The sequence below is a fragment of the Lissotriton helveticus genome, chromosome 2_1 (genome assembly GCF_964261635.1).
Source record: "Lissotriton helveticus chromosome 2_1, aLisHel1.1, whole genome shotgun sequence".
In the NCBI taxonomy this organism is placed as follows: Eukaryota; Metazoa; Chordata; class Amphibia; order Caudata; family Salamandridae; genus Lissotriton; species Lissotriton helveticus.
The window spans coordinates 1,121,251,766-1,121,273,714 of record NC_136059.1 but is presented as its reverse complement, the minus strand read 5'-3'; the positions used below and the strand labels follow the sequence as shown (position 1 = coordinate 1,121,273,714).

Sequence of the window (21,949 nt, the reverse complement as noted above, 5' to 3'; positions counted from 1 at the left end):
GCCCACTTACCCCTTCTGCTCAGCCTCCTCCACACCTCACCACTTGGAATGGCACCTTAACTCACCTGTGAAGGAGCATTTGTGGCCAGATGAAAGACAGATATGCTTCTTTCTACAGGTCTGAAAGGCCACAACATCAGACCAATGGGTTTTTATAAAATATAGAAAGGAGGATATACCCTACCTTTTAGTAGGCTCTTTCCCATTCTCCCTCCTCCACTTCCCTACTAAGTCCCTGTAGTCAGAGGAGCTCCTGCAGCAGGAAATGGCAAACTTGCTGCAGAAAGGAGTAGAGGGAGTTGAAGTACTGTGTACTCTATTTGAGCTGATTCTGAGAATCTGGCCCTTTGCGAGTGTAATTTTTGCACTTGGGATTCATCATCCCAAATGCAAAATTCGCTAATAAAGAATTCGCACATTTGCGAGGAATTGCATTTAAGGAATCTCTATTTGAGATTCCTTAAATGCAATTCATGAACCATTTTGAAATTGTGAAATCGCAATTTAGGACCGCTATTTACCACGAAGTCAACCTCGTGGTAAATAGCTAAAACTTAGAAAAATGCATTTAAATGCATTTTTCTAAGTTGCATGTTACACACACACATGTCCTTTGGACATGTGTGTGCAAAACATCAGTGTAAATTCACATTTCAGGGGTGCTACAGGGTGTCCTTTGGACACCCCTGCACCCTTGAAATCGCATCCTTATTTGCGATTAGCAAATTGCTAATCGCAAATAAGGAATAACTCCCCATTCATTCCTATGGGCCTTTAGGCCCATAGGAATGAATGGGGAGTTATTCCTTATTTGCGTTGCTAATCGCAAATAAGGAATGTGTAGGATTCGCAATTTATTTAGCAATTCCTACATGAATCCCGTTTTGCAAGTCCTTAATAGCGATTCCTTATGAATCGCTATTAAAGACTCGCAAAACTGCCCTTTCATGAATCTAGCTGTAAGTCTGTATTCCGGATTGCTATTATCTCTGCACAGCATGTGAGTGAGCTTCAGGCTGTGTGTGTTCATCTGCCATACATCACCTTCTTCTCCAATAAGCTGGTTCTGTCAACTAACGCATCCTTTCTACGGAAAGTTGTGATGCTGTTTCACATCGATCAAACCACCACTCTGCCAGCGTTCTATGTTATGCCTCACCCCTCCCTGGAAGATGTGAGAATCCATTGCGTGGACCCCAAAAGAGCACTTAATTTCTACATCGATTGTACCAAAGATCACCGGGTGAACAATCTGCTCTTTATGACATTTGCCAGAGCGAAGGAACACAAGGCTGTGCAGAAGCGTACTATTTTCCACTACATCGTGCTGCGCATTAGGATCTGCTACATATTGGCTTAGAAGCAACCTCTAGAGAGACTGACTGCTCATCCGCCAAGGCCAAAGATGCTACCACTGCATTAGCATGCAGAGTGCCTGTCCTAGACATCTGCTAGGCAGCCACGTTGGAGTCCCTCCATACATTCATGAAATACTATTGTCCTGACAGTCTGGTATTTCGAAAGGGCTATTTTGCCTAATACGTACTGATTTGGTATCTAATCAAAAGGTGAGGAATCTGTCGCTAGAAGTCTCTATCAGAAGAACAAGTTACTTACCTTAGGTAACGCTCTTTTTGGCAGAGATTGTTTGTAGCTGCAAGACATTACAAGGCATTTTGGTAGCATACAGTGTGCTTCGAGCCAACCCATTGCTTACCATTAGTTGGCTGCTTCATCACTCTCCTTTGCCTGCTTCTCTTTGGTCAGTGTGTCCTAGCTTCACTCCCTCCTCACCCACCCTCGTTCCCTAGTCCAAGTTGCTCTTCCCCACCTGTCATAACAAAAAAAAACGCTATGACATGGCCAGCACTGGCTGCGTCATAGCGCTTTAAAAAAATGTAAACTTTCAGGCCATGCATCAATACCTCCCTCCCTGTTGTTTTTGCTTTCTCCCCACCCCCCCTGTTGTTTCTTGCCCCAACTCACCTGCCATAATAAAAAAGGTCTATTACGTGGACACCGCTGGCCACATTTGCGCTACAGCCTCCGTGTTGCAAGCTGCTTCTCACTCTGAGATGCTTTCTGCCCCACCCTCCCGCCAGCAATAAAAATATAAAGCGATATGACACGGCCAGAGCTGGCTGCGTGATAGATTTTTTTACATTTTAAACTTACAGGCACGCTGCACAGCAACCGCTCTGCTGTGTAACATGGCTAAAAACTTTGGCAAAGCCAGTGGTTTGCCTAGGCAAAACCTGTTGGTCTTTGCCAGTGCTTTTTTTTCAGTTCCTTTTTGTGAAATGAGGAAGCAAGTACCATGCTAAGAGTGTGATTTCTGTGGCTGCGCTGATTTAAGCTCCCACCTGACAACAAAAAACTGGACTTCGTTCTCCTTCATTTATATGTTCTGTTCTAGCCAGTGAGGCTTAGAATACATTGTGCCCTTAACAATACGGAGCCCTGATGTCTTTAGAGATATTTAATACTGAATTGTATGTACCAAACTATTATCGTCACGTGGCAATCTGTTGCTGATTGTAATTACCATGATCTTTAGGACTCCAGTGAAGTGATTGTTTATAAAAATGCCACCTAACAGCAATGGAGCTGACCATCCGAATTTTGAATAAATACGTAAATAGCTGATTTGCAGTGTAGTACATCTCGTTAACGTTAATGTTTATCCTACTGAGGCATCAGTAATGCTAATGCCTTGGTAATAATCATATAAACACTACATCGAGTACTATTCAAATATGAATAAACTAAAATCAATAATGGCTTCTTAGTGCAAGAATGGTCTGCCATTATTCAGGAATTGGGAAAATATTTCTCAGGACCACTGGGGCCCTCGGCATTAAGAAATTGTTTTCCATTAAGTTAATTTTTCTTTTAATGATTATCTTCATAGTTGTAATAGTGTATGTCCTTTCTTTAAAGCTGTTCTGTGGAGTATTTTTGATGTCTGTATTATGCTGGTACTTGGAACTTGCAGATATAGTGGTGTTGGGATTCTATAACCTTTACCTCTTCGTTCAAAAGATGAACAATGGACTGCGGCCCATTCTGGGCCTGGGAAACTCTAAATAATCTAATTGGAAGATAGATCGTGTCCTTTACCTCACTGGTGCGTGGGTTTATGTTCCCATTAGTTCTTCACACACAAAAAACTCAAGCTAATTTTAGGAGATGTACACTGGTAATTCCTAGTTCTAATGGATTCACATTCCCACATATGAAGAAATATCCCTGGGCAACAAACTGAGTCTGAAAACGTGTTCAGTTTCATAGCTGGTATACAAAAGAGTGATTTATGGAATGCTTGAATTAATCTCAATCAATCAATTGGGGAATGTTAAAGTGTGCTACCCACCCGTGAGGGTTTCAAGGCGAGGGGGTGCAGCTCCGAGTTGGCCAAAGAGCCAGGTCTTGAGGCTTCACCTGAAGGTGTGCAGTGTAGGGAAACGTCTGATGTTGACCGGGAGCTCGTCCCAGGTCTTAGCCGCCATGTAGGAGAAGGCTCGTCCATCCACTCTGGTTCTGCGGGTACGTCAATGGAGACTCTTTTGTTGAGGTATTTGGGTCCGGTGTTGTGGAGAGATTTGTAGGCTTGGGTGAGTAGCTTGAAGGTTACTCTCTTCTCGACGGGAAGCTAGTGGAGGTCTCACAGGTGTTGGGTGATGTGCTCATGTCGTGGGATGCTGAGGACGCCGTGTTCTGGATGGTCTGGAGTTTGCTTATCAGGGATTTGTTGATTCCAGCGTAGAGGGCATTTCCGTAGTCCAGTCTGCTTGTTATGAGTGCTTGGGTGACGGTCCGTCTTGCTTTGGGGGGGGGGGGATCCTCTTGAAGGTCTTGCACAGGATGCGGAGGGTTTTGTAGCAGGTGGAGGACACGGCGCTGATCTGGCAGGTCATGGTGTGGGAGGAGTCGAGTATGATGCCGAAGTTCCAGGCATGGTCCGTGGGTTGGGGCTGGTTGCCGAGGGTGGTGGGCCACCATGTGTTGTCCCAAGCTGAGGGGGTGAGTCCGAGGACGATGCTGCTCATCCAAGTTGCGACGTCGTTCATTCCTTCCTGGAAGCTGAGTCTGGTGGCTTCTGGGTCCTTCGTGAGGTAGATGATGAGCTGGGTGTTGTCGGCGTAGGAGGATACTATGCTGAGTCCATGCTGTCTGACAATCCCGGTAAGGGGGCCATGTAGATTTTGAAGAGCATGGGACTGAGCGGTGATCTTTAGGGTACTCCGCAGTTGATCTCTGTGGGTTCGGAGTGGAAAGGCGTGAGTCTGATCCTTTGGGTTCTGCCAGCAACGAAGGTGCGGAGCCAGTCGAGGGCCGTTCCCTGTATGCCGGCTTCATGGAGTCTGGCCGCGAAGGTGCGGTGGGAAACGGTGTCAAAGGCTGCGGAGAGGTCTAGAAGGTTGAGGGCCACAATGTGACCTTTGTTGAGGCACATTGAGCTTAAATCTCAGGATGCTTGTTTCTCGTCCAGGGAGGCTCTGACAGTTTGTACTGGGGTGAATGTATGACATTGTTCTGCATTCTGGCCATCAATTGTTCTTTTTGTCTTTCGGCTCTGACAGTCTACATTGGTATGAGTAGCGCTTTAAAATGAATAAATATGAGAGAGGCTAAGGAGAGATGAGAGGATGCTTGCGAGGAAATTCAGGAGGAAGGACGTCATTGGGGGCTGCTTAATTTGAGCCAGTGGTTGCCGGCGGGGGCAACGGCACTTATTTTTCCATATCAAATATATTCAGAGAGCAAGAAAAGAATAAACACATAGATTGCAAAGATGGAGTAAGAAAAATACAGCAAAATCATCAGATGCAGAAAGCAGGAACCTGCAAGAGCGAAAATAGGGATCAGGAAAGGTCTGCTAGTGGATTAAAGACTACCAACCTTGGTATTCCATGCGCCGACATTTGATTGTACTGGCAGCCGGCCTTTGAGCAGAGCTTCGGGCACCGGCACTCTTTCTTTCACAAATTAAGCTCTGATCTGGGGATCGTGCGGGATGGTGGGGTTCGGGAGTGCCGATAACACATATTTTCGCACTAGGCACCACTTTTGCTAAACCCGGCACTGTGTTGCACGACATTTTAAATCCTCATGCTGAATGCCTTACATGTCTGAAAGCCTGAGCCAAAATCCTTGCTTAGGTCACGTCTAACATGTGTGACCTAAACAAAGTGCCTGGCTTTCTTTTCATCTGACAGATTGTGTCGTTCTCGTGAAGCACACCGTATAAATGTATGTCGTTGGTACAATTATTATTACAGAAATATTTTCTACGTATGGTACTTCAAAATATCACTACGAATTTTCTCAAATGGTCCAAAATGTGTTTTTTCCTAGAAACACTCACCAGTAGCTTTTAGAAAGCAATAAAGAGCCAAGCTCTTCGAACATAGCTGTACATTTGTCAAGAAATCTTTACCTGGCTTCTGTGTGTTTAAATATAACAGTAGTGCCACACAAACAAGGTAAACATTTAAATGATATGTGCCAGAAATGGTTTCCTTGACGGAATCTGAGCCGAAACGTTTTGTTCTTCCATTCTAGGAGAATCTAGAAAAAGCCACCTTCATCCGAGCATATCTGGTCTCCCAAGGCCGTGTCCCCTTGCTCTGTCTGAACGATGTTATTGCAGCTGCTATTGGGTGCACCCAGACCGAGCCAGTAATTTGGATGTTATTCCAAAGCTTCTACCAGGCACGACTTGTGAGCCATCAAAACACAGGTAGCAACAGTTAACATAAGTTTGATTAACAACGTATGCACAGTGGGATACGCGTAAATTAAAAACATAGAATCAATGTTAATTTCCATTTGTGGCCACCTTCCACTCATTCATCCTGGTTGATGTTTTTCTTGCAGGGGTACTGAAAAGAATGGAGTGGCTATTAGAACTGATGGGCCACATAAGGAACATTGCTTACAAATCAACACCAGTTGAAGGTGCAGCTTTAACAGAGGTATGTTCTCCGTGACTTTTGGGGCTCTTTTTCAAGGTCTTATGCTTACATATTTCTCTGCCAGAGGATAACAGTGCTGGATTTATATACACTTTTTTAAAAGCATTTAAGTTAAATGCACTGTTGGCAGTGGTGCCTGGCATGTACGGAGGGTTGGTGGGGCAGGAGCCAAAAAATGCTCTTACCCTGATACTTGAAGTCCTCCTCCACTAGTCTTCTCTCTTCCAGGCAGACTCCAACGCGGTACCCAGCTCCTCCAACCAATCCAGGCGCTGCTTTCACCAGCATAAGAGCAGCACCATGATTGGAGGGAGCACTCTTAGTCAGCGCTCTTAGGAGCACTGGAGGACTGAACTTTGTCTGACCTAGCTGTCTGGCTGGCCGTTGCAAGACGGCAGGCCAAAGGGACATGCGTATTTTAAACTTAAGCACACAGCTACCTGCTGCCACTCAGCAGCAATGGCCAGCTCCGCCCTGACACTTGGTTAAGGATGGGTTGGTTGCTGAAAAGTAAAGTGGTAATAAATAAACTTTATTATCATTTTATTTTTCAGATCTGGCCAGGGGCTTTTGTTCGTGGGTCGACACTCCTCCACTCAAACGGAGGAGCCGCCCCTGAGGTCTCCTGCCTAAGTTTCACATGAATCTCGAGCATCCCACCTTTTATTATTCCTGCTTGGTTGTAAGTAATGCTATTTTGTGGCATGGACCATAAGCTGATTCTGAAGCATAGAAGAAGAAAAGGTGCCAGACAGGCAAATAGTCTTAGGATGTGTAGAATTAAACAGTTTTTTCCCATCTCAACTAACACGTAATTCTTGCAAGACTAGGAACATTACATCAAGTACGTTTACGTCTGGTAAAGTGGCCTCCCCTACACCGGTTCATATCTCTCGTACTAGACTCCCGTAGGTTATTCCCTTATCTGTGGCAAACTAAATACATAATCAGGGATGTCTAGGTAGAGATGTGAAAGATGCCAAATTAAGATGAGGGCAGCCCAGGAGTAGACACGGCACCATAACTGGCATTAGAGAGCAAATGCTAATTATTTTTTTCGTTACTGGAGGATGCATAAATCATAGCAGAAAATGTCCCGAATAACGCTATACATCCATTTCTGTGTTTCTATTCACTGTTTTCATTTTTCTGTTTAAAATCAACCTGGCATTAAGAACCACAATACTGCCACTCAGCCAACATGTGTTTCGAGGCACCACTTATTTTTCAAGGCTGCAATAGAAAAACAGATTTATATATGACTTTAAAATCAATAAAAATATGTATATAATTGTATTGCCTCACAGTTCTAACCATATACATTAGTTTACAGGTCCCGGACTATTCGCTCCCCCAGAGATTTTACATGTCTTGGCAAATTCATTTGAACAAGCTCTGGAACTTTATTTTTTGTGATTCATATGTTTAAGGGTGGTTTGAATATTATTCTCTATTGTATGGGTATGAATACCTAATTATGTACTGAAAGTCATGACAAGAATTTTGAGTAAACTCATTTATACTATACAATTATGCCAATATTTTTATTTATTTTAAAGGTTGATTTTAATCTGAAAAATGAAAAAGAAAATAGAAACACAGAAATTAAGTCTACATGGTTATTGGGAACATTTTCTGCTACGATTTATGCGTTCTCCAATAAACAGAACATTTTATTTGGACTGCACCGGATAAGGGTTTTGGTGCTAGAGGAGTGACGCTGGGCAATCTTTTTCCTGACTCTCTCGAACTTCGTAAAGGCTAAAAAGTGCATTCCTTTTAGTACTGTACTGGGCTGGTATCTGCCTATGTCAAGCATGTGTATATAGAATAGTTCTTGACCTGAAGATAACATTGATTCTATGCTGTTCTGCCATTTTGAACAAATGTTTCTTTATTCAGTGTTGTTCTCGTTGAGGTAACTCATTCTTGTATCCCTCATCTGTCATCAGTTTTTTTTATACAGTGTTGTCTCTGTCAGTTTCCGTCACTTATTTGTGGGCATTTCTGTTTTTAATAAGAACATTATTTTGCAAAGATTAGGAGAAGTCAATCCAATTTCTGGATAAGTGCCAGTACCTTTGGAATTTTGATTGGAGAAAACGATTACATCCTGATAGTTTCAAAGAACTTTTATCCCATGGAATTCTGTGGTCATGCAGCCCACAGTGCCAGGCTTTGTTGGATGAGGCTTCAGTGGTAGCTGGTCTCCGCATGGACCAGGCCTTTGGATGGTCAATCTAAACAATTCACAAACAAGTCCAGGCTTCTTTTAAATCTTGCCTGAGCAGCTTGTCAGATACCCTTTTAGTTATATACATACCGTCGCTTATTTGTGATGGACCATCAACAGCCTCAGAACACATTTAGAAGGCAGTTTGAACGAACCACGTTCATGACTACTGCTTGTGAACATTGAGATCCGTACACATCAGTCTGTTTGTACTTAATTTATTTAAACTTTAATTAGAAGCCTTCCTGCAATTTGTTTTTCTTTTTTTTACTTGTTTAAGCGTAAATGCATATCCCAGTCACATTAACACAAAATTCCTATGTACACAACCTTCATTCAATTCTAGGAGTTCCAACTTATTCTCGGATTCGCCAAACTAAATTTGCAATGAAGGTTTTAAATGCTACGTTCAAAAACCCTTTGAAAACCAGTAAGAATATTATTACAAGATCTGAGATACAGTTAGAGCTGGTCTCTAAAAATTTGTTATCTGATAGAGACATCTAGCCACAGATTCCTTAACTTTTTTAATCTCTCCAGGCCGTAGCCTGGATCCGAAAAATTTTCAGCAGTACCTCTGGTGCCTGGGGATGGCATCATATGACTCCGCAGTGACTCTTCTCCACACGTGACGTCAGTGGAGCCATATGAGGCCCCTCCGGCGTGCGGACGTCAAATTCTTTTTTTCCGCACTGTAACGCGGATCCGGAGAAGCGGTTCCTCAGGTAGCTTTTTACAGACCGACTTCGACACCTGGTGTCGGTGGAACGGTGTGCCTTGACTGATGTTGACAGGTTTTAAACTTTGTGGGTTTTGTAGCCAACAGATAATTTGTAGGCAGTGCTTGGGTGAACACCACGAAACCGAGGATTGTCATTCCAGCCAGAAGTTGAAACCAAAGTCGTTGAAGGAGTGACGGTTGAAATTGATGGCGGCACATGTTTCATGATCCTCAGAGGCTTCCCAGCCTCGGACTTCGTCGTCCCGGGAAGAAAAGTGGGGTCGATCTAGAAGCCGGTCTAGAGGACATCGTTCTCCAGGGAAGTCAAAGGGTAAGAGGCGATTGAAGTCGCATTCTCGGACTTCACCGCAGGAAGACTCTGTCTCTCAGAGCTCCTCCCACTCGACAGTTGAGGAAACCAGTCGCGACTCCATATTGCATCTCCCTGTGTTTCCGGGACCCGGGGCGTCGATGGCTCACATGAGGGAATATTATGGTTCCCTACATTTTATCTTTAGGGACCCCATTTCCCTCTGGAGCGCCTCAAAGCGGTGAGTGGGGCACCCTTGAAGGACTCTTCCTTGGTGACCGTTGGGCCATCGGAGTCGATGGATCGGCAATCGACCGACATCGGATGATGTCGTCTCGGTGCATTGACCAACCAACTCCAACTTTGAGGTCGGCAGCGCCGCTCGAAGACGCCTCTCACTCTCCTGTCGACGTTGTGTCAGCATCACTTCGGCGTCATACAACGTAGGGGGCAGAATTGCCTTTGCAGCTTGAAGGAGTCACTCAGTTTGTGGCTCCTCCTCGTGGAGAGGCATCAGGAGGTCCACCTGGAGCAGAATATTTTGGCCCATTTCAGACACTGATGTGTATTAGGTGGAAGAGAACTGGCTTACAGCTCTTGGTGAGGCCGGTGGACTGGACTCTTTGCCAGCATTGGGGTTAATCTCTCCCCCTGGTCTTGCACAGAGACAAGTTCCTCTTTGCATACATGTTGAGGAAAGTGGCTGCAGTTTTAGATTTATCACTGGCCACAGTGCAGAGGTTTGTTTGAGGTCCTTTATCAGGGACAAAAGGGAGAACCTGTTCTTCCATATATTGAGGCCCTACTTGATATCTTATTAGGTGCCTGGGCTAAGCCTTAGTCAGGGGTCCCAGTGGACCGTGATGTTGCACGTAGACATGTACCTGCACCTGGAGACCTGGTCTGTTTTATTAGGCATCTATTTACTAGTGGGCTGGTAACTCAGACTGCAACGTCTTCTCAGGACGTAAATTCTACACCTAAGACTCCAGTGGGTAACGATGCTAAGCGTTGTGATGCTTGTGGCAAGCATGTTTTTTGCCGCAGCCAGCTCAGCATTGAGAGCCACCAACACCTCTTGTGTGCTGGGGCGACTTTCCTATGCGTTTTGGGATTCTTTACAGTCCGTGCTTCCATCTCTTCCTGAAAACCTCGATGCTGATGTAAGCAACCTGATTAAAGATGGTAAGCTGCTAAACTTGCTATAAGGTGTGGCATGGATACTACGAACTCTGTGGGGCAGGCCATGGAATTTGCAGTGGCACTAGGGCTTCAAGCTTGGATGGCATCTTCAGGTTTCTCAGAGGCTGTTCAGTCTGCTTTGGCCTACATGCCTTCTGACGGTGCCTGTCTTTTTGGAGATCAGGCAGATGCAGCATTAAGATGCTTCCAAGGAAGACGTAGAACTACAGAGTCGTTGTCCTGCATTTATTTCACTCTGTTCTTTGCTTGTCACTACGGGGGGGATTATGTTTCGTTAGGCAAAGTGTAGCCTTGTTTGGATGCTGTACATGTCCAGGTTTTGGTGACAGTAATACCTTATGTACTCCGGTGAGGAGTGGTAGTTTTAACTTCAGTTCCATTTTTCTCTTACTTATGTTTAGATGTGAATTACTGAGGGAGGTTCCCTTGGTATCCTGGCCTTTGAGAATGAGCTTTCTGCTCAAGAGGCTATCTTTAAGAGAGGTGACTTCCTGTTTGGAAGAGGACCTGGTATATGCTTCTTCGAAGCAGTTCAGTATGCTATGCTGTAGGCTGGTGTGTAGTGACTCTTTGGTCTGTTCTTAGGGTTCAGGGTTTCAACAAGTTGAAGCGTTGCTCTTGCTCAGAGCATGTGCTTGCATTATTTGAATGCTATTTGCTTGCGAGTTCTTCCTTAATGAAAAAGGAACTGCGCCTAGTGAAAGCATAAATATTATCTCAACGGCAGGCGTTTCCTATTCCAGTTCATGGTGCTGTATTTTGGCAGCCAAAGGATTTGTATGCACTTGTTGGGCCATCTTGTCCCAAGTCCGATGTTAATTTGATGGCTTGTTGTCCTGGACCTCAGACAATATGTCCTAGAGCGTGGAGCTGTTTTTTCTTCTTCTTCTTTTGATATTCTTGATCTGATCGCCATTGCCTGTCTTCTGGAAAAATATACTTATTATTTACTAAATTCCTTAATTCGTGAGGAATCATAACTGTTTTTTCTTGTGATGTCAGTTATTTAGGATACCATTTGACAGGCAGCATTTTCTTACGGCAAATCACCTATGGATGGTGCAGGGTATGCCCTTTTCTTCTCTTTCTCTAGGTTGTGTATGTTGCTGATCCTCTAATTTCAGAGTGGTCTTTTTGTATACGGTGTGTACATGATAGAATGGCTGATGTGTTTCATAAATTGTCCTGTATCACAGGATTTATTTATAAGATATTATGGAACTGCACTTTTAGGTGTATCACTCTTTTTCGATTTAATTGAAAGAGCGTGTTTAGAACTAGTTTCTCAGTTGTAGTCAGTTCTTATGTTTACAGAGCACACATGGCTGGAATATATGTGTGACACATATTTAAAAACAAATAAAATAATATAGGATGTGATTGATTCATTTATTCTACCTTGTCTTAGTGTTTGAGCTTGTCAGAGCTCGAAATTGTGTTCAGTCTGCTGGACAATGGCATTGAAGACTGTATGGAGACCCGCTTTATTCGTTTTTGTGTCCTGGCAGTAGTTATTGGCTAGTGAACTCCTGTGTATTGCAGAGTCAATCGAGTGTCTGTTGACCCATTCATATATACGTAGAATGACTATGTTTTCCCCATCTTTTGACAAATATAAATAAATTATACCTAGGAGGTGTTTTAGTTCACCTTTTACCTAGGGAAGGGAGTTCTAAAAGTCCTGTTTTGGGATTTTATCAGAACAGTACTCTTACTGATTCTTTATTGTCATGAACAATGCAGACTATTTGATTGTTATCATGCATTGTTTATTTTAGGTCATCGAGGTCTTAATTTACTCCCTTGAGGGACAGGGGTTTGTTTGTCATCTGGCAGATGGTTCTTCAGGGGTTTTCAACCCTAGTTCCTTCTAGGACCGATTGTTTCAGACCTGTAAAGTTGATTTTATAATATATATTCTGTGATGGGGTCATGGAGTCTGTTAAGAGCCTAGCTCTTGTTCAGTTATTCCTACATACATTTGTACAGTGATGGGTTTATATACCAGTGATCACACTTTTAATGTATGTTGAAACTAAACATGTCTATCTAGCCACTTGGCTTTCGTTTGGATGTTGCAATAACATCCATTTCCAAAAGTGTGTAGTTGGTAGTGTGACAATGTGTTTTCTTTTTCCCTTTGGAAGACACACCAGCGAGTAGTATCAAATTCTTTGCTCCTTCTCGGAAAGTCTTATTGGTATCATCATAATTTTGTGCTGGTAAATACATCAAGTAATGGTGTGATTTAACACACAACTTGGTGTTGTTCTTATAGGTTTTGTTAGCTATTGCAGGCAGGTCGCTCCCCACGTTGCTGCACGGTCCTGCCTCCATTGTTTTTGCCCAATCTTGTATTTTTCCCCTGTGCCTAACTTGCTTTCTTGCCCAGACTTGTTTTTATTCCCCTGTGCCTGTATTTGCTTTCTTGCCCAGACTTGTTTTTATTCCCCTGTGCCTGTATTTGCTTTCTTGCCCAGACTTGTTTTTATTCCCCTGTGCCTAACTTTCCTTCTTACCCAGACTTGTTTTTATTCCTCTGTGCCTAACTTGCTCTCTTGCCCAGAGTTGTTTTTATTCCCCTGTGCCTGTATTTGCTTTCTTGCCCAGACTTGTTTTTATTCCCCTGTGCCTGTACTTGGTTTCTTGCCCAGACTTGTTTTTATTCCCCTTTGCCTGTACTTGCTTTCTTGCCCAGACTTATTTGTATTCCCCTGTGCCTGTACTTGCTTTTTTGCCCAAACTTGTTTTTATTCCCCTGTGCCTAACTTGCTCTTTTGCCCAGACTTGTTTTTATTCCTCTGTGCCTGTACTTGTTTTCTTGCCTAAACTTGTTTTTCCTTCCTGTGCCCAGTTCTCCCACGGACCCCGCCCGTTTTTCCCGCCGCTGCGTACCGGCCGCTCAGCGGGGGCACCGCTGGCGCACCTAAGGCAAGCCTGTCTGCGCCTGGACCGCGCCCAGCGCCAAAACCCCTGGCCTCCGCGCCCCCACCGCACCCGACCCAGACTCAGCTACGACGCCGACTCCCTCCACGCTCTCAACACTGGCCGAGACCAACGCTGCAACCAGGCCGCCCCGAAACACACCCACGGACCCTTCTTCTGCCGCAGCTGCAGATTCACCTGCGACAGAACCATCAAACCACCAAGAACCAGACCCAACCACCTCCGCTGCATACTCCCCAACACCCGCTCTGCACGCAAACACGCCATTGAGCTCTGGGACCTGCTCGACACCACAGGCCCGGACGTAGCCTTCCTGACCGAGACGTGGTGGAACGACTCCTCTGCACCAGACATCGCGTAGCCATCCCAGACGGATAAAAGATCACCCGCAGGGACCGCGCCAACGGCATCGGAGGAGGAATAGCCATCGTCCACTAGTCCACCCTCAAGGTCACCGCCCTCGCAGACGACTCCCTCAACAACGCCGAACACCTGCACTTCCGGATCCACACCGACCCCAACACCACCCTAAGAGGAACTCTCATCTACAGACCCCCCGGGCCCGCTTCAGCGACTCCATCGCTGACCTCGCCAGCACCTACGCACTCGCCTCCACGGACTACATCCTCCTCGGGGACCTGAACTTCCACCTCGAGAACAATAACAACGCCAACTCCTCCACGCTGATCGCCAACCTCGCCTCAGACAACTCGTCACCGCGCCCACCCACGCCGCCGGCCACACACTGGACGCCATCTTCTCCACAAGCACCCACGTCACCTTCGACCACACAACCGAACCCCACTGGACCGACCACTGCTGCATTCACTTCACCTTCAAAAAACCAACCACGCACCATCACACCCAACAGCTGTCTCGCCGCTGCTGGAGCAAAGTCACCGAAGATCAGCTGATCACCACCCTCTCCAAGAACCCACCCACTGACCCCACCAACCCAGACGCCACAGCTCGCAACCTCAGACAGTGGATCAACGACTGTGTCAACACCCTCGCCCCACTGAAGAAACCCTCCAACAACCACGCCAGCAAGAGAGCCACCTGGTTCACCGACGAGCTCCTGGCCTCCAAGCGCGCACGCCGGAAACTGGAGAAGAAATGGCTCCACGAACGCACACCGGACAACCACGCAGCCCTCAAGGATGCCACCCGCAGACACCACCACCTCATCAGATCAGCTAAGAGAACCTCCTTCAAAGACCGCCTGGATAACAACGCACACGACAGCAAAGAGCTCATCCGCATTGTAAAAGAACTCCAACCCCAGCGCCAACATCAACGACATCCCGCCCTCACAGGAACTGTGCGACTCACTGGCCATCTTCTTCCACCGCAAGATCGCCGACATCCACGAAAGCTTCAACACCACGACTGACCTGACCACGCCAGACTCCACCCCTCTCCCGAACACCAACAGCACCATCCGCCTTACCTCCTGGTCCAACGTCAGCGACGTCGAGACACGCAAGGTCATGAACTCCCATCTACTCAGGATCACCGACAGACCTGTGCCCACACCACATATTTAACAAGGCAGACGCAGCCATCGCACCCCAACTACGGAAGATCATCAACATCTCCTTCGAAACAGCGACATTCCCGGAAAGCTGGAAGCACGCCGAAATCAACACCCTCCTCAAAAAGCCCAAGGGGGACCCCAAGGACCTCAATAACTTCTGGCCCATCTCCCTGCTCCCGTTCCCGGCGAAGGTCATCAAGAAAATCGTCAACATGCAACTGACCCGCCACCTCGAAGACAACAACATCCTGGACCCATCCCAATCCGGTTTCAGACGAAACCACAGAACCGAGACAGCCCTCATCGCCGCCACAGACGACATCAGGCGCCAATTAGACAACGGCGAAACATCTGCCCTCATCCTCCTGGACCTCTCGGCCGCCTTCGACACGGTCTGCCATCGCACTCTAAAAACACGCCTCCAAGAAGCCGGTATCCCAGAGAAGGCCCTCGACTGGACCACATCCTTCCTCCCCGACAGATCCCAGAGCGTCCACCTCCCACCTTTCCGATCCGTAGCCACCGACATCATCTGCGGCGTCCCCCAGGGCTCCTCCCTCAGCCCGACGCTGTTCAACATCTACATGGCCCCCCTCGCACAAGTGGCCCACCACCACAACCTAAACATCATCTCCTACGCTGACGACACTCAGCTCATCCTCTCCCTCACCAAGGACCCACGCATCGCCAAAACCAACATCCACGACGGAATGAAGGCCATCGCTGACTGGATGAGGAGCAGCCGTCTGAAACTGAACTCGGACAAGACGGAGGTCCTCATCCTCGGACCCAACCCCTCAGCCTGGGACGATTCCTGCTGGCCAACCACTCTGGGGACACCACCGACACCCACCGACCACGCATGCAATCTCGACTTCTCCCTCTCCATGTCCAAACAGGTCACGCCGTCTCATCCTCCTCCTGCTACAACACCCTCCGCATGCTCTGCAGGATCTACAAGTGGATCCCGACCGAAACAAGAAGAACGGTGACACAGGCCCTCGTCAGCAGCAGGCTGGACTATGGCAACGCACTCTACGCCGGAATCCCAGCCAAACACCTACAACGACTACAGCGCATCCAAAATGCCTCCGCCCGACTGATCATCAACATCCCCCGCCGCAGCCACATCACCCCCCACCTGAGAAACCTACACTGGCTCCCCTTCGGCAAGAGGATCACCTTCAAACTCCTCACCCACGCACACAAAGCACTCCACAACGCCGGACCAGCCTACCTGAACAGCAGACTCAGCTTCCACACCCCTCGCCGCCAGCTCCGCTCCGCCAGCCTCGCCGCCGTTCCCCGCATCCACCGAACAACCACAGGCGGCAGATCCTTCTTCTTCTTCGCCGCCAAGGCCTTGAACACCCTTCCTACCCACCTACGGCAGTCCGAAGACCTACCCGCCTTCAGAAGACTCCTCAAGACCTGGCTCTTTATCAGTAGGGAAGCTTCCAAACCATTTATTCATCCCTTGGGGGTCATATGGGACACGAAACGCACTTTAACTGCAGATAGTTTGCCAATAATGTATTATCAGTTTACTGAAGAATATGTTTCAGGATGTACAATTCTGTATCATAAGGATAGGAGCTTAAATATATTGCAAAGTAGTTGCTCTCACCCTCTTCAGTTGTGTGCATTGTTTTGACTTTAGTCATACTGCTGTTAAAGCAGGTTTGAATCCCCATTTGCCAATCAAAGAGCACACTTCCCACTTCATTCTTCCTCAGCTGACCAGAATCTCTTCACAATGGAAGAAGGAGAAATAATACAGTAGATTCCCAAGTATAGCTACAATACAGATAACTATTTTAAAACGTCATTGTATTAAAATAATTGAATTGAGTATAACTGATTCACAGTGCTAGCAATTGGGTTACTGGTTGACAGGAATGTGAGCCCTGGTCAAGCAGCAACCACAATCCTAGTCAAAGTAAGGTTCAAGCAGCCCCCAAATGAACTTGTGCTCAACCCCTTGGTAACTGGGCATGAAGCAGTCAGGCTTAACTTGGAGGCAAGGTATAAAGTATGTGTGCAATATGCAATACTTCAAACTGTGAAAACACTACACAAAAAGATCCCACATCAGGTTAGAACTATAGAGCTTACTTTAATAAATAAAACAAGACCACAACGACAAAAATCCAATCAGTAAAACTGGTGTTATGAATTTTTAAAGAATGAACTGCAATATAATGCCTTAAAGCTTAAAGCACTAACTGTGGCTATGTGGTCATGCTGGACCAGATCAAAGTCAAAAGTTCAGGCCGACCGCAATGGACCATGAGGCGGATACATTCCTAGGTAAGTCCCACAGAAGTTTTACCTTCTCAGGTTTAGTGCCAAGAGTCTTGTTCATTTTGGAGAGGTTAACCGGGAGGAAGGAGAGTGTTGGATGCGGTGGTCAGCATGGCGCGAGGAACAGGTCAGGCGTCACGGATGGGCGGGCTGGTGCTTCTCATTGAGATTCCTCCATGGGCGCTTAATGCTGGCTTTGCAAAGAGATGGCTGGCTGCTACTCGTATTGAATTTTGGTCCAAGCACTCTGTCTTGGTGCGAACAGGCCTGATCGCGAAGACCCCAAAGTTTGATTTATAAGCCCGCTGAGCCACACCAATGGTCCAGGACCTCAGCGCAAAAAACTTCAGTGCAGCTCTTTGAGGCCACACCAAGTTTTCAGGACCTGAGGCACATCACTTGGGGGTCAGGAGCTTGCTCAAGATGGGTTCATGAGCTGTTGGAGAGACTTTTATGTCCATGAGGCTCCGATCAGGAGGCCAGCAGATTAGCCCTGTGAGTCACTCTGGGGTCCAGAGTTCAAGATGGGTTGCAGGTCCTGTTCTTCCTACCCAGGCAAGAGGGCAGTAGGTCAGCACAGCAGGGAAGTAGCTCCTCCAGACTAGTAATCCAGCAGAGTGGCAGTCCTTTCAGCATCACAGCAGTTCATCATCCTGGCAGAGTGTTCACAGGTCCAGAAGGCAGAGTGTCCACAGGTCCAGAAGTGCCCTGAAGAGTTGGTGTATGAGGTCCTTCTTTTATACATGCTGCGCCTTTGAAGTGTAGAGATGCTTCTGGAGGAATGCCTGTGAAGTGCACATATGCTCTGCCTCCTGGCCTTAGCTCCAGACTCATTACAGGGGGCTATGCACCCCGTGTGTGGAAACAGGACACCGCCTATTCAGTTGTAAGCGAGGCTGGACCCAACCCCTCTCTCCCATCCTGCTAGTGATGGCACATCCAGTCACACCTAAGCTCCCATTGTGTGGGGCTGTCTAGGTGGAATACACAAAGTCCGACTGCCAACTACACTCAGTTCAATTATTTCCCTACAGGCACCAAAAGACAAGAAAATGACAACTTTCTAAAAGTATGCAAAGAGAAGGGGTAAGGCTCAAGAGGACAGAACCAGGATGAGGCATATTAAATAAGTACAATAAAAGGGGGGGAACCTGGTGTTCTAAGTAATTTATGCAATTTCCTTACTACAATAATCACAATGAGTTGCTCCATATGATTAGGCCATGTATTAAACCTTTTTTCTTGAATAGCTAATTTTATCTTTTTGATTTATATACATTAGGAAGAACGTAGGCAAAAAAGACTTCTAGTCCTTCCAAACAAACATATATCGAATGATTCCTATATTTACAAACATTTACATATCTTTACAACATTTACTACCATATACAATACAGACATTTATCACAATGCAACAAAACATCAATATATTGATGTTTTGTTGCATTGTGATAAATGGAAGGACGAGAAATCTTTTTTGCCTACGTTCTTCCTAATGTATATAAATCAAAAAGATAAAATAAGCTATTAAAAAAAAAGTTATAATAAATGGCCTAATTATTTAAAGCAACTCATTGTGATTATTGCAGTAAGGAAATTGCATAATTTACTTAGAACACCAGGTTTACCCCCCTTTTTCTTAACTTTCCAAAAGTGGCATCTTCAGAATTTCAATTTAAAATCCGACTTCACCATAAGTTAGGATTTTAAATTAGGATTCTAGAGACACCATTTGGAAATTAAACTTATAAAATGTAATAAGGCAACTCCAATGTTATCTTATGAGAGAGATAGGCCTTGAAGTAGTAAAAAACGAATTTGAGAGTTTTTCTCTACCTGGACATGTAAAATGTAAAAGTACATGTCCAACTTTTTAACTACACTGCACCCTGCCCTTGGGGCTGCCTAGGGCCTACCTTACGGGTGATTTATATGTATTAAAAGGAAGCTTGGGGCCTGGCAAAAGGTTTACTTTGCCTTGTCGAAATGGCAATTTAAACTGCACAAATAGACTCTGCAATGACAATCCTGAAACATGTTTAAAGTACTGCTTAAGTAGGTGGCACACTCAGTGCTACATGCCAACTATTAGCATTTAATTTAAAGGCCCTGGGTTACATATAGTACCACTTTGTTAGGGACTTACAAGTACAAGCACTTTAGCACAGGTTATCAGTGGTACAGTGCACTGTGTCCTAAGGCCAACAAAGATGACTTCTGCAGAAAATTAAGGTGAAGGCAAAAAAAAAAGAATTTGGGGATGACCCTACAGAAAGGGACAGGTCTAACACACTGAAATGTTAAAAATCAGCAAATACCATACCACAAGTGTTAATAATCTCCCTTCATAACCAAGTCAATTATTGCTTGTCTACAAACATCAGATCTGGGTAATGGCGAATTTTCGTCAGATGCTGCTAGGGTAGATATGGGGAGAGGGAAAATTCTTGCCACAGAATTTACTATACAGTAAAACACTTGATACAAGTATGCAGGCAAAGACCATCTGTGGATGTGTCATGAAAATTATAATTTGCATATTCAAATAATTGATTTATAAAAATGTATGACAAGCAATTGCTCATTTACATATGGTGATTTTGTCACAGAGCCTTATTTATTGTTTACTCATTTGTACAGATTCCTTAAGTGTACTTCTTCCTAGGCACCTAACTGGATCTGCAAATTTTACTGTGAAAATGAAATGTCACTTGCACTAGGTGATGTTATCTGACATTATGAACAGCATTTTGCCGTTTCACTGGAAGTGATTTATCGGTTACTCATAAGGTGCACACATTAGGATCCATTTTTCCACAGTTGCATTGTTAATGGATCCAGAATCACTCAGGCCTCTTTGGTCTTTTATTTGTCTTTTTCATAATTTCTTTCCAACAGTTTTGAAGACCCAAATCTTAAACCCTTCCAGTCATTCCTCCTGAATGAGCCAGAGCCAAACACCCATTTAGACTGCTTGTAGTATGGGGGTAAATCCCAAGACTCCTTATGAAGTCTTTGCTCGCTGATGCATTGTAAGGGATTTCTCAAGAGAGAGGTGACATTTGTAATGGCCTCGTTTTAGTAGCCCAAATATCCCTCAAACCCACAGAGTTGTTCCCGATCCTCCACAATTGGACACAGGCATAAGAAACTCAAGAAAGACCACAGCTATTCCTGTTCTTCTCATCATAGTAAGAAAAGTAAGAGGTTGAAGGAGAAGTCCTCTGCATAGTCAGACCAGTTCCAGTTCTGATATTTCTATATCACATTGCCTTTCCTCAGGCGTATTCTCATCTGAGCAGTTACCAGCATTCAAAAAAGATATGCTGGCTATCTTTGCCAGAGTACTTTCTGATTCTCTATGCTTCCGGTTTGTCACCAGTAATTTCGGCATCAATCTCTTTTCATCTTCACCATGCCTTTGCCTGAGAAGTTGGTCCCAGAACACTTCTGAATATGAAACCACCTGGGTCTAAGAAATCAGTAACATCAGACGTTGCCCCAGGAACATTTAAATAAAATCTTTAGATGTGGTGATTTTTTAACACAGTAAAAAACAAAGAGTGAGAGATATGTAAAGGGGTAACCAATTCTCCAAGCTACTTAGTGTTTTCAAGCATGAATCATTTCTTCCCAAAGAGCAGTGACATTGACACACAAATAATACATTTCCAGGAAACAGAGTGCCAGGTCTCTGCTGAAGAGGTCCATGTTTCATCAGTACTTAAAAAGGCTCCAGAAACACGTGCTCCCGTAACACAGAGGTATTGATTTCAACCAAATGGGATGTTGTTGAGCTAAACCATTTTGGGACAACAATCATCATGTGATACGTTGCCCTTTTAGATGGCCCTTGACCAAACCCTTGCATCTGGCTAGCTAACCACCCTCTGAGTGTTGGACCTTTGCAGAAAGCTAGTCAAAAGGAACAATTAAAGGAATACATAAAAAAGAATAATAGGTGGTGCATAAAAGGGTTGATTGCCAAGATTTTGCAGTTGTTCACTGTAATTTGTATGTGCCAGATTTGATTTCTCAGGAGCGAGCCTCCTTCTCATGGTGAAGGATGCAGAGGATTCAAGCTATCTTCAGGCTCTCTGTAGGTGCACTACTCCTGGGATGGCTTGGACTTCCACATTTGGTAAGGACAGCATAAGCAAGGCGTGCAAGCGGGATACCAGTGAGGCATTGGCTCAGTCCCAGTCAAGAGGAAGTGGTAACACACAGACTACAAACTCTGGATACCCTTCTGCAACAACTGATCCCACAGGTTCCAATCAAGGAAAGATTTAGTTGTCTAGTAGGCAGCTATAGCAGATATACACAAATGGTAGCAGTTGGTAGTGACCAGTGACCCAGTACCTGTCTGGTGTTTTCCACAGTTTGAAATGTCAAATCTGGCTGCTGTCAAGTTTCTCTCCTCAGAGAGGACGATATTGTGTGCAGGGGCTCCAGATGAACCCCCAGGAGCCCCTCTAGAAGGAAACAATTTGAACTCCCTCCTTATTACCTGAATAGAAGCAATAGCGAGAAGAGGATGTCTGTTTTGTCCTCTGTGAGCAGCTCTCATGTTTCACCTTACAGCAGTGATTCATACAAAATGGTAAATGTTTGCAGTCTCTTAGGGTTAACTATAAAAGCAAGTGCACCAGCAATGATCGCAAATCCTGTTAGCATAACCCATATACACTAATGTTTGCGAAGATTTTTACGCCAA

At 45.3% G+C, this 21,949-nt stretch overlaps 1 protein-coding gene across 1 annotated transcript in view; it reads left to right on the top strand.

Moving 5' to 3' along the window:
- The window catches only part of FOCAD (focadhesin), a 1,210,644-nt gene that overhangs the window by 1,152,419 nt on the left and 36,276 nt on the right, over positions 1-21,949 (top strand). The window contains exons 42-43 of the mRNA XM_078675948.1: positions 5,566-5,743; positions 5,881-5,978. Of these exons, the coding sequence (XP_078532074.1) occupies positions 5,566-5,743; positions 5,881-5,978 (276 nt within the window). The remainder of the gene's footprint in view (positions 1-5,565; positions 5,744-5,880; positions 5,979-21,949) is intronic.